This window comes from Neurospora crassa, linkage group III (assembly GCF_000182925.2).
Source record: "Neurospora crassa OR74A linkage group III, whole genome shotgun sequence".
In the NCBI taxonomy this organism is placed as follows: domain Eukaryota; kingdom Fungi; phylum Ascomycota; class Sordariomycetes; order Sordariales; family Sordariaceae; genus Neurospora; species Neurospora crassa.
This window is the reverse complement of record NC_026503.1, coordinates 1,692,217-1,704,667: the sequence shown is the minus strand read 5'-3', so window position 1 is coordinate 1,704,667 and position 12,451 is coordinate 1,692,217. Positions and strand designations below refer to the sequence as shown.

Genomic DNA, 12,451 nt, shown 5'->3' with positions numbered 1-12,451 from the left:
TAAATTTATACGAATATTTAAATCTTAGTATTTTAATTAATATTCGTATATTATAGTTTTAAGGCTCGAAATTCCTAATAGCTAAATAAAAGTACAATACTTTTTAATTACTAACTGAACCCTATTAATATTATTAAAATTTGTATATATTTAATTAATAATATTTATATTGTATTCGCTAAGGAATTAAATAAAATGTAGATTGTAGGTTAAAGTTGTTAAATTATAGATTAATTAATAATTAATCTTTAATATATCGTTGATATTAGGAATTTATTTACTCTAAGTTATATTAGGGTCTCCTACTCTCTATAAAACCCTTATTAAATTATTAATAATGTATTGAGGAATTTTACTAGGAAGTGGTAGTAGGTACGTATATTGACTATAGGAGGTTATAACGATATATAGGATAGTTTTAATATTAATTGGAATATAAGTATTAATAATAATATTGTAACTTTGAGTTTAGATAGTACTATATCCTTATAGGTATTCGGTCTTTAATTTATTGCTAATAAATCTTTAATAAGTTTTTAAAATAAGGAGGAAAGATCTACTTACTATATTTAACCTTTTTTACTAATATAGAATATATTTCAATATACGCTTTAATATATAATAATTTAAATATAAAATCCCTTAAATAACCTTCGATTATTAATTTAATATCTAATTAAAATCGATTAAAATTATTAAAGAAGCTAATAAAAAAATATATTTTCTCTCCCAACTTTAAATTCTAATACTTTAGCTAATAGCGAATATAGTTAATATTTATCTTAATAGAAATAAATTAGGAATATAAATAATATTAATTATAAAGGGTATATTTTAAATAGGAAATACCTTACTTACATACTAAACAAACTTATAAGATAGCCTCGATTCTTTATAGCCCTATATTTCCTAATATATTTTAGCCGTTTATACCCAACTAATTATAAAAATTATATTAATAAATAATAATTACCGTTAATTAAATTATAATAATATAATTAAAGCCGGGGATAAATTATAAATAAATCTATACCTAATAATTCGCTTAACTAAGGGGACTTTATCCTATTAAAGGCGGATTTAAAATAAAAAATTTATAACTTCTTTATCGACTATAGGTATAGACCTTTATTTATACGCCTACTAAATTCTATAGTCTAAATATTTATAATATTTAATATTAGTATATTTATATATAGTACGATAATAGATAGTGTTATTTAAATAGTTAGAGGAAGTTTCCTTCGTAGGTATTTTCCTTGTAATATAATACTAGATCTGGGATATAAGAGAATAATTAGATATTAACCTTATTTAAACTACTATTTTATTTTAAAATGCTACTGTTATATACCTTGCTCCACGGAGCCTTAACCTAGTCTTTAGTTAAATTATTAACGTTTATAATATATATTATGCTAAGAATAGAAGATTTAGGGTATTTTAGAATAGTAATTATATAATATATTATTTTAATAAAAATAGAATATTAATTAATATTATTAAATAAAATAAGCGTTAGGCTTATAGTTTTAACCTTTATATAATTAATATTGTAGGATTAATTATTAATTAATATAGGATATATTTAGGATATATTAATAAAGATTTACTAAGAGGTTATTAGGTATTATAATATTAGGAGGGGTTATATCTTTTAAATCTTCTAATTTATTAAATTCGGCTACTATATTAGTAATTTACTATAGTTCGAATATAGTAGATAATTTATTAAATACTTTATTATTCTATTCGGTTAAACCGAGCTTAGTAATAATAATTAAAGTATTAGTATTAGAAATAGGGTTAACGCTTATTTTATATCGAGTGCAATGAATTAGAGATTAATTAGGGATAAATTACGTAAGTATTATTATAAATTATTGCGGAAGGTTTACGGAAGGGTGAATTTGGGCTGATATTATTCGGATTTGTGCGTTTCTTATTCGTAGGTAAGTTTCATTTATTGGGATTAAAAGCGCCGGTTGTTTTTCTATAGGGAAAGTCAAAAGGCATATATGCGACGTGTTAAAGGGGTGATGGTCAGCTGAGAGATTTTCTATAGTGTGGGGTCGGTCTTGGTGTATCCACTTGGGTCAGGAAGCTTTGGGTATGGGGTCGGGTTATGTGAGTACTCGATGCTGCGAGTGCAAAGATTTGAGTTTGGCGCGCCATTGGCGATTGAGACGGTAACCCCTTGCCCAGTACGACCCAGACCCCCTGGTGAGCCCCGCGATGTTCATTGTAGCTCGAGTAAGGTATCAATGTAGCCCACAATCGCCCGCAACAATCATCAACACATAGATACCCGTCATTGCCAATTTTTTGAAACTTCAGTTTTTTTGAGGGCCGCGCGAGAAGCAATGTATGTACGGAGTTTCGTACGAAGGCATGGAGATTGTTGGAGTCTCAATGGGTCAATGGGGGGCGAGATTGACCAGCGCCGAGTCGTTGTTCGCCTCCTGGGGCTCGCTCTGTCGCATGTGCAGAGAAGTGCAGAGCTGCAGAACTGCAGATGCTACTAGTGCAGAGGCACAGCAAGCATCAAATTCAAACCAGTCAATGCCATCCCATATCGCGCTACCCCGCCGACAAAAGAACACATCAAAAAATCTAGACAATACCAAAATGCCCATCCTCCATTGAGATCTGCCAGCTGTCAATCCGCGTGCATTTTGTTGAGCTGTTCCGTCCATAGCATTCATTGTTCGTGAGAAAATCCGGCCAAAGAGAGGCGAGGAGAGCTTGAGCTAGGGTGGGCGCCATGAGTGAGGTGGAAGAGTGCCCGAGCCCCACACCGATCACGGCCTCCAGCTGTCCACGCCCAGGCTCACCCCAATTCCTCCCAAGGCGGGCCAAGGTCCGAAAATCAGACTAGGTCACCGCACACGAACCCCCCTCCCCGGTCTTCCACCCATCCAATCCAACCAGCCCACTTTGACTCGCGCTTCCTCCTCTCGTCTCTCTGGCTGCTTCTCTCTCAGATCTCCCCCTCCACTTCCTCGCCCGGTCCCCTCACATAAATAAACTCGGACCTCCCCCTCTTTCTTTCTCAGAAACTCCTTCCATCATTCCTCCATCCATCCTGTCCTCCCTTTCCCCTCGCCCATTTTTGCTCTTTGTCCCAAGAGCAGTCGCGAGGTCCTTTCTATACCCCCCTAATCTCCGTTTGTTCACACAATCACACATCACAATGGTCCAGTCATCGGTTCTGGGTTTCCCGTAAGTTGCTCCAGCTGCTATCCATCACACCAATTGGCTCTGGACGGACATCGCTAACATGATGCTTCAGCCGCATGGGTGTCCTCCGTGACCTCAAGAAGGCTAACGAGGCTTACTGGGCTGACAAGATCTCCCAGGAGGCTCTCCTCGCCGAGGGTAAGAGGCTCCGTCTCGCCCACTGGAAGATCCAGAAGGATGCCGGTGTCGACATCATCCCCTCCAACGACTTCGCTCACTATGACCACGTCCTCGACCACATCCAGCTCTTCAACGTACGTTAGCCTCCACCTATAAGCAGCCCCACCCCCATCTCCACTTCCTGGGATTGCGTCAACTAACTGGCCCCACTCTCTACTAGGCTGTTCCCGAGCGTTACACTTCCCAGAAGCTCTCCCCTCTCGATGAGTACTTCGCCATGGGCCGTGGCCACCAGAAGGGTGGTGTCGATGTCCCCGCCCTCGAGATGGTTAAGTGGTTTGACTCCAACTACCACTACGTCAAGCCCACTCTCCAGGACAACCAGACCTTCTCCCTCGCCAAGGACCCCAAGCCCGTCCGCGAGTTCCTCGAGGCCAAGGAGGCTGGTTTCCAGACCCGCCCCGTTCTTGTCGGCCCCGTCTCCTTCCTTGCTCTTGGCAAGGCTGACCGTGGTTCCTCCGTCGACCCCATCACCCTCCTCGACAAGCTTGTCCCTGTCTACGTCGAGCTCCTGAAGCAGCTCAAGGCCGCTGGTGCCGAGTCTGTCCAGATTGACGAGCCCGTCCTCGTCTTCGATCTCCGCCCCGAGGTCAAGGCTGCCTTCAAGCCCGCCTACGAGGCCATTGCCGCCGCTGGTGATGCCGTTCCCAAGGTCGTCGTTGCCACTTACTTCGGTGACATCGTCCACAACTTCGACGTTCTCCCCGCTTTCTCCGGCGCTGCTGGTCTCCACGTCGACCTTGTCCGCAACCCCGAGCAGCTTGAGCCTGTCCTCAAGCAGCTCGGCCCTAACCAGATCCTCTCTGCCGGTGTTGTCGATGGGCGCAACATTTGGAAGAACGACTTCGCCAAGTCGCTCGAGATCCTCCAGACTGCCGTCAAGGCCCTTGGCTCTGAGCGCGTCATCGTCGCTACCTCCAGCTCCCTCATCCACACTCCCCACACCCTCGCCAGCGAGAAGAAGCTTCCCTCTGATGTCTACGAGTGGTTCTCTTTCGCCGTCGAGAAGGTCAAGGAGGTTGCTACCCTCGCCAAGGCTGTGACCGAGCCCGAGGCCGTCAAGGCTGAGCTTGAGGCCAACGCTGCTGCCATCAAGGCCCGCACTGACTCCAAGCGCACCAACGACCCCGCTGTCAAGGAGCGTCAGGCCCAGGTTACCCCTGAGCAGCACAACCGCAAGGCCCCCTTCAACACTCGCTACGCCGAGCAGAAGAAGCACCTTTCTCTCCCTCTCTTCCCTACCACCACCATCGGCTCTTTCCCCCAGACCTCCGAGATCCGTGTCCAGCGTAACAAGTTCACCAAGGGTGAGATCTCCGCCGAGGAGTACGAGCGCTTCATCGAGAAGGAGATTGAGCTCGCCGTCAAGATTCAGGATGAGCTTGACCTCGATGTCTACGTCCACGGTGAGCCCGAGCGTAACGACATGGTTCAGTACTTCGGTGAGCGCCTCAACGGCTACGTCTTCACCACCCACGCCTGGGTCCAGTCTTACGGCTCCCGTTGCGTCCGTCCCCCCATCATTGTCGGTGATATCTCTCGCCCCGCTCCCATGACCGTCAAGGAGTCCAAGTACGCTGCCTCCATCTCCAAGAAGCCCATGAAGGGCATGCTTACTGGCCCCGTTACCTGCCTCCGGTGGTCTTTCCCCCGTGTCGACGTTCACCAGTCCGTCCAGTGCCAGCAGCTCGCTCTGGCTCTCCGCGACGAGGTCGTCGACCTTGAGAAGAACGGCATCTACGTCATCCAGGTCGATGAGCCTGCCCTCCGTGAGGGTCTCCCTCTCCGTAAGGGTCAGGAGCGTGAAGCCTACCTCAAGTGGGCTGTCGACTCCTTCAAGCTCGCCACCGCTGGCGTCGAGAACTCCACTCAGATTCACTCTCACTTCTGCTACTCTGAGTTCCAGGACTTCTTCCACGCCATCGCTGCCCTTGATGCCGATGTCCTCTCCATCGAGAACTCCAAGTCTGATGCCAAGCTCCTCAAGGTCTTCATTGACGAGGAGTACCCCCGCCACATCGGCCCTGGTGTCTACGACATCCACTCTCCTCGTGTCCCCACCCTTGAGGAGTTCAAGCAGCGCATCGAGGAGATGCTTGCTTACCTCAAGCCTGAGCAGCTCTGGATCAACCCCGACTGCGGTCTTAAGACCCGCAAGTGGGATGAGGTCAAGGGTGCCCTCTCCCACATGGTTGAGGCCGCCAAGTACTTCCGTGAGAAGTATGCCAACAAGGCTTAAAGAGTCTTCTCAACTCGACAAACATGCATCTCATATGATGGGGTGCGTGACGTGCTTTTAATTTTTCCGGGTTTTTCTTCAACAGCATTAGCATTCACAGAGGCGGTCAAGGGTTCACTTCACGGATTTACGTTACAAATTATGGGAAAATGATCATGATACCTCCAAAAGCGCCACTTCAACTCGGCGTTCGATACCACAGGGACAAGGGGAAAAACCGGATTTATGATTTCAACAGAGCATTAGCATTTATGAGACGGGGTTGCCGCCATCTCAACACGGCGTTTGAGGGTATAAAAATTGAAAAGGAGACGTGGAACAGGCATGGATACTTCTCATATACCATCGGGACGCTTTTTGCGTTTAATTTACAGAAATGAAAAGGAATGGATTTTACCAAACCATCTTCTGCTGCTATTGCCTGATTTTTTACCAATGTTGATTCAGATGTGTGTGATAAAAACTTTGGACCACCAGTTAAATGATGCGAACGTCCGTCCGGCAGTATTTCTTTCTCTCTTTTTTTTTTTTTTCTCCCTCCAACTACAAAGCCGTCATACTACCGAATTCCCTTCTTTGCAGTGGGACGGATAGAAGAGTATCCTCACTAGGTAGATTCTATGAGAGTAAGAGACCTGGTGATGGCTTCCAACAAATGTTTCCTCGCTTGTATGTATCTAAATGACTATGTCCCGATTTATCTTTACAGTCGTTTCCTGTCATGTATCATATTATATACTGATCGTAAATACGGCCGGCCGGCCGATAGATACATACGAATACAAACAAGAAGTATACCGGGCTCAAAGGAAGTCCGGACGTCTGGGAAGGTAATGATATTTCGAATTCATGGTGAAAACATATTTCACAGACGCAAAAGCAGACCCGGGGCAAAATAGAAAACGAACGAGGATTTTGCTTTGATTTGCTTTGCTTTGCTTTGCTTTGCTAGCGTTATAAGGTATATTGACAGTTGATGTTGACGGTTTTGTTTACCTAGTGATCTTCAGAACCTTCGGTAGACAAAAAGTATGTAGACAACCTAAGTACCTACTGTACCTGCCTACCCATCAGCCCAGCTCCCTTTGCAATTCAAACATGGTTGGATCAAGTTCAAGTTAAAATTGATGTATGCTAGAATTATATAAACGAATAACAACAATGTGTAAAGAAACAAAAGACTCGTTTCAACGGAGCACGATAAAAAAAAAAAAAACACAAAACAACGCCGCCTTGTGATTCGTGTCGTTGGTTGACCATGAGTAAGTAGTATAGAGATACCAAATACCAAAACAAAGCAAGATTTCGCTTTCTCGTTTCTCGTTTCTCGCTTCTCGCTGGTCCACCCTTCTTGCCTCCTGTTCCAGCCCCTTATATGTATTTCCGTGATCCGGGGTACGTAACGTGCCTGTCCTATGTTGGTATCCTCGAAGTACTTTAGAGTCTCACGAGCCAGTTATGGGTATGTGAGAAACACCGTTCGACCGGCTTCATCGTCATCATCAATCCAACCAGACCAATATATTCTTTTTGTACTCGTCACGGTCAAACCCCTTGATTCATGTGCGCCGCATCAGCCTATTTTATGCTCTGAACCCTTATACCGGCCTCCAACCTGCAGCTGTGTTCATCGCAAGTAATGGCAGTGTGATGTTATGTGCTTGAAAACAAGGTCGAATAGACCTCGACCCTCCTTGCGGTCCTAGTGTTGCTTGGCTCTTCATCATGTTTCCTCCCAAGTCTCCAAGTCGCAAATAGCCATTGAAGGGCACCCAACGCTTCAAAAGACCTGCATCGCTTCATTAAGCATTCTAATGGATATGCAACTGCGCAAAGGCATCCGTGGCGTCCAGCCCCCCGTTGATGTTGACCACAAGCAGCGACTGTTTTCCATTGCTTCCGTTCCCATCAGCGCTTCCAATAGGACTGGTAGTGTTGGCGCTGGAAGTCATTCCCAGGTCCAGCGGGCTGTTGGGCTCGGATCCTCCATCAGGCGTCGGAAGGGCAGAGGAAATGTGGAGAGAGGGTGATGCCGGGTCTAGCGACGGGGGTGCACTGCTGCCATTTTTGGCAAGCTCCTCCTTCTTGTCAATGTCCTTCCTGAGCTCGTTGATAATGCCTTGGAATCTCTTGAGGGCATTTCTCTGTCTCTCGTCTAGCCCCTTGTGATTCTTGAGCAGCTCGTTGATCTTAGGCTCGAGCGTGTCGATGAAGAATTGCTGTTCTTCATTACTGAATGTGGAGTGTTTGACGAGTTTCTCTGTTCATGTGTTAGCTATGTTTCGGTGAGCACCGGGGGAGCTTGGATATCAACATACGAATCACATAGTTGGCAAAATGATCCAGCATAAGGAACCGAAGAAAAGAGTCGGGTGACTGATGGTCAGAAGAATACCCTCCCATACCATCCTGCGGACTGAAGAACATGTCCCTGATACGGCGAACGTCCTCCGGGGTGCCATAATTGATGCATTTCTCCACCACGTTCGAGGCGTGTTTATGTGTCGAGAGAGTGATCGTCTGGGACATGACTGCAGCAATCATGCGGGCGCGGTCTTCTGGTTTCCCGGCTTCGATAATGTGCTGGGCAACGTAGTTTCCGTACGCATCAGTGATCAAGGTGTGAGCACCCTTGTGCAACTCAGACACAAGATAAAGCCTGTCCTCTTCGTTCCCGTGCTCCAAAGCTCTCTGGATGACCCTGCAAGCGTACTGGTTCAGTGCCAGTTCCATCACCTTGCCCGGCCCTCTGAAAGAGTCGTAGATGAATCCAATCTCATCTCGGGGTAGGAGCTTGATGATCATTTGAATGACATGGTTTCCCTCCTGAGATTTGTTGAGTTTATCGACGTGATCTTTTAGCTCGTTGACAAGCTCTACTTGGTAGCGGCGGAAGATGTTGTCGAGGGCCTATGTGAATTAGCTCTAGCTTCCTAAAATCAAGAGAATGAACCCACCTTCTGGACAACCCGGCAGCCGTACTTGTTCTCCGAAAGTCGCAGCATGTTTTTCTTGATTATGCCCGCCATGCTGGTTTTTTGCTCCTGCGTGCCGTGTTCGAAAAACTTTTGCACAACGTAATTGCCGTATACGTCGGTCATGAGAGGCATCAGCTCCTCCATGAGCTCTCTCCAAACTTCCGCCTTTTCTTCGCTACTAGCAGACTGCAGTTTGTCCTGAATGAACCTGGAACCGGCGCGATCGGCAGCGAAGTCCGCAATCGAACCATAGATTTGCTTATTCAGGGTTAGTGTTTCGCTCCAGGCAGCACTAGTTCCATGGAAGAGAGCCTTACCTTGAGATCCCATTTCTGCGGAGCATTGCGGGTGTTCAAGTATTCACGCAGTTTCCCGCTCTGCATGCTTCCAGAACTCATCGCACCCATTGCCAAGCCAGTTGTTGGCAAAGAAGGATTCGAATATGCCCCGGCCATTCCCAGGTTATGGGCCATGTTGTACATTTGCAATTGCTGTTGGAGGGTCACGGTATCGAAGGGCAGATTCGTAGTAGGCTGAGGCTGCTGAATGAAGGACTGTGTGCTGGCTCGGCGATCGATGTTCGTGGGGCTTGAGAACTCGCGCCTAGAAGGTGCCTGTGAAAAATTCGAACGGGACTGTTGAGCACCTGTGTAATTCCCAAAGCCGTTCGCGTTATAGCCGGTTTGAAACCCGTTGCTAGTTTGGAACCCGTTACCAGCTTGGAACCCGTTGCCAGATTGAAATCCGTTGCCAGTCTGGACTCCGTTACTAGTCTGGAGTCCATTGCCAGATCCATTTTCCCAAGCCGTCGGACTTGCGGGCGTGAATGGCCGAGCAGAGGCGGCCACAGTATGTGACGAGTTGCTCCAGAGGTTCGAAGAAAACATTGGGCGATCGGTATCCGTCACCTCTGCCGGTTTTCTCGCTAGCCATGGAACATTCGTCTGCGCTGCATCCAAATCTCCAACGCTGGCTCGGTTGTTCTGCCAGTTCACGGAAAGAGTTGAAGAGTCGGCGACAACCGATGATCGATGCGAGTGTTGTGCCGCGTACGGTGTCAAACCAAGTCCTTGACGTTCCGCCGGTTCGGAAGGACCCGATGATGCGACGTTGAAGCCGCCTACGCTCAAGCGCTCACTCGCATGCTCCATAGCACCAAACCCGTTATCGTGCGAGGGGCGTCTCATAGAGGAGCTAATTCCATCGAGCCGATAGGCAAGACCGGGGGGAACCGAGGTCCTGGGAGACGAGCCGTTCGTTCCATTGCGAGTGTGTGCCGTTTGGTTAGAGTAAGAGTAAGACCAATCGTTAGAACCACTGGAAGTGCTTGGGGGCCGGTCGCCGACCTCAGCCGAAGCATTGGGCATGGACCATATTTTAAAATCAACGTCGAAACTGTGCCTGTGCGGTTGATTATGCAGGTTGTTCTCGGGGCGGTAAGGCGGGAAGCCACGTGGAGCTCGGCCACGACCCATGTTGGGCTGGATTGCCGATGGTTAGCTGGGCCCTTTGGATGTTGAAATCAGGTGGGCGACATGGCGAATAGAAGCACTGCCATATGGACAGATGATGGAAATTATGGGAAGCATTGGGTAACTTGCGAAATGTGAGGCGAGTGAGCTTACCGAAGTGTTAGGAGACATGATGCGATCTGAAGTCTTGTCGTCTCAACAAGAACGTGTTCGAATCACAGCGGGGAGGTAGAGGACGAAGATGATACTTGGTAGACGTGATGACTCGGCTGAGGCTACTGAAGGATGAGGATCTGTTGGATTGTGTTGAGGGCTTTGGTGATTCCAGTCTTAGTGGTACTGGCGGAAGCAGCTGATAGGGCGGTGGGTTCGGGCGTGGGCGTATGTAACTGGGCAACCACGAGATGATTAGGGTATCGAAGGGGTCGATTATTGCTCTGTTGGCGGATTATGACTTGGTAGATGAAACCTCGAGTGGTCTATCAAGTACAACGTCTGACTCTGGTATGAAGTATGTGGCATATGTGCTGTATCAGACGGATGAGCGTAAGTTGATGGTCATATAGTAGGTAGCTAACTGGGCTCATGATGCTTGATAGTTGATGGTGACATGGAAGAGGGATTGTTCTTGATATAAGCAAGATGAGACGAGCCCAATCATTTGGCAGGGCAAGAAGGGCCCTTATCCTTGGGCGATCGGGATAGGAGCGGAAATTCGGAGTGTGCAAGCATAGGTACTTGGGCATGATGAAGACAGGGTGCATATCGAATGCAAAGTCTTGGGCTGCGGTCTACGGATCGGAGCCTCGATCCGACTTGCAGGACGATAGGAAAGTCTGGAAGTAGATAATACAACCCAGAAAGTACCTTTAGGGCGAGGGCATGCGGCTACCGTCTTTGGACATTTTGATCGAACCTTGGGGGTGCGGCCGCCAGTGGCTGGTCACAGAAGGAGTATGGCGTGGGAGTAACGGAACAAGTTGTGAATGGTAACAGAAAAGAAGATGCGTGTCATGATCTGTGGAAGTCTGGCACGGATACACGAGAAGGCGGGGCGATGAAAGGGAGACACAAGAAAATAAGAATGGCGCAGGATGGGGCGAACCTAAGGGCAACTACTGCCCTTGAGCCCCTCACTTGACGTCGCGCAGTCTTGACACTGGCATCCGGACTCGGGGGGTCTAGACTGAGTCCCGGCACTAGACGGGACTATCGGGGGGGAAGCGGAGCAACCTACGCCGACGGGAGGTGGCCGGTAGTCGTCGGGAGTGGGGATGGGCAGCGGCGACGGGGAGTGACGACGTTTCCTCCTCCTTGACAAGAGAAACTGTGGGGAGCGGGGAACTTTTGCACTTACCATAGGCCGAGGGACCATCCAAAAGTTGTCGTGTATGATATGACAGCTCTCTCAGTCGTGGTCGTAGAGGGTATTTCGGGACAAGAAGGAGAGAAACCGGTGTCTGAACGAAGGCGTCGGGCGCTGCTGTTGAGCAGAGCACCCGAATGTTTATAAAACAGATCCCCCCTTCCAAATGAGACTGTTTGGCAACGGAGTGGATGCAATCTCAGACGTACAAATCTGAAAAACCGGGGTAGGCAGCAAGGGTACGTGGTTGCGAGTTGCCGGTCCAGGCCAGGGTGGAATGTAGCATCCAGCGGAGTGAAGTCAAGTCTGCCCCAAGTAGGTAACTGAAGTCGAGCCTCTGGGCGAGCAGCAGACAGTGGTGTAGTGGTAGGTAGGTACCTTTATGACAGGAAGGCCAAGGTTGTATGTCCAGAGCGACGGGCCTAGGTGAGCCCGACCGCTGTTGGTGAGAATGTAGCGACCTGAAGGGAAGATGGAACCGTATGTGTGGACGAGTGGGTGTCGACCAGAAAGGAGAATGAAGAATTGTATCAGGGCATGGATGTGTGCTTTATAGGCAAGGGAAGTGGAAGAATACCTAGGTAGGTACGAGGAAGAGGGAACAGCCCCAGGGCGGCGGGCACAGGAAGAACAGGATGGATGGAACTAAGGCGGCGTAGGTACGCAGCGTGGCCGACCGACTTGCGGAATGGAATAAATTCAGCTTGGTTTGGTTGTGCGTGCCCTTGGTACAGCAGCAGCAGCAGCAGCAGCAGCAGCAGCAGCAGGGCTCTGGAGGTATATTTCGGGGATTTTATGTATACCAACCTATGTTCCTTGAGGTTCTCTTCACTTGGCCTGGCTGTACGTACGTCAGTTAGGCGTGAAGTGTGCTGGGCTGGGTGGGCGGTAGGTGTTGGTGAGGCGGGCGTCGTCCGGGACCTGGCGCGGAGGGATGAACCAGGGTGGAGGTGTGGTGGTGGTCTGCACGCACGCA

At 47.8% G+C, this 12,451-nt stretch overlaps 2 protein-coding genes across 3 annotated transcripts; one reads left to right on the top strand and one right to left on the bottom strand.

Moving 5' to 3' along the window:
• The first annotated feature begins 2,673 nt into the window (after positions 1-2,673).
• Positions 2,674-6,363, top strand: met-8 (methionine-8). The gene is made up of 3 exons (XM_952059.3): positions 2,674-3,222; positions 3,293-3,494; positions 3,581-6,363. Exons 1-3 carry the CDS (start codon positions 3,194-3,196, stop codon positions 5,657-5,659), a joined length of 2,310 nt encoding a protein of 769 aa, XP_957152.1. The 5' UTR covers positions 2,674-3,193; the 3' UTR covers positions 5,660-6,363.
• Positions 6,364-6,765: 402 nt separating this feature from the next.
• NCU06511 lies at positions 6,766-12,419 on the bottom strand. 2 transcript variants are annotated; one of them, XM_011395626.1, is made up of 7 exons: positions 12,283-12,419; positions 11,467-12,155; positions 10,263-10,636; positions 8,955-10,118; positions 8,617-8,895; positions 7,978-8,569; positions 6,766-7,919 (listed from the first exon to the last, which is right to left on the bottom strand). In XM_011395626.1, the coding sequence occupies exons 3-7, from the start codon at positions 10,278-10,280 to the stop codon at positions 7,471-7,473; spliced, it is 2,502 nt and encodes an 833-aa protein (XP_011393928.1). In that variant the 5' UTR covers positions 10,281-10,636; positions 11,467-12,155; positions 12,283-12,419; the 3' UTR covers positions 6,766-7,470. The 2 variants fall into 2 exon arrangements, with proteins under 2 accessions (XP_011393928.1, XP_011393929.1); XM_011395627.1 differs by lacking the exon at positions 12,283-12,419 and having other exon boundaries at positions 11,467-12,279.
• Between the last annotated feature and the right edge of the window lie 32 nt (positions 12,420-12,451).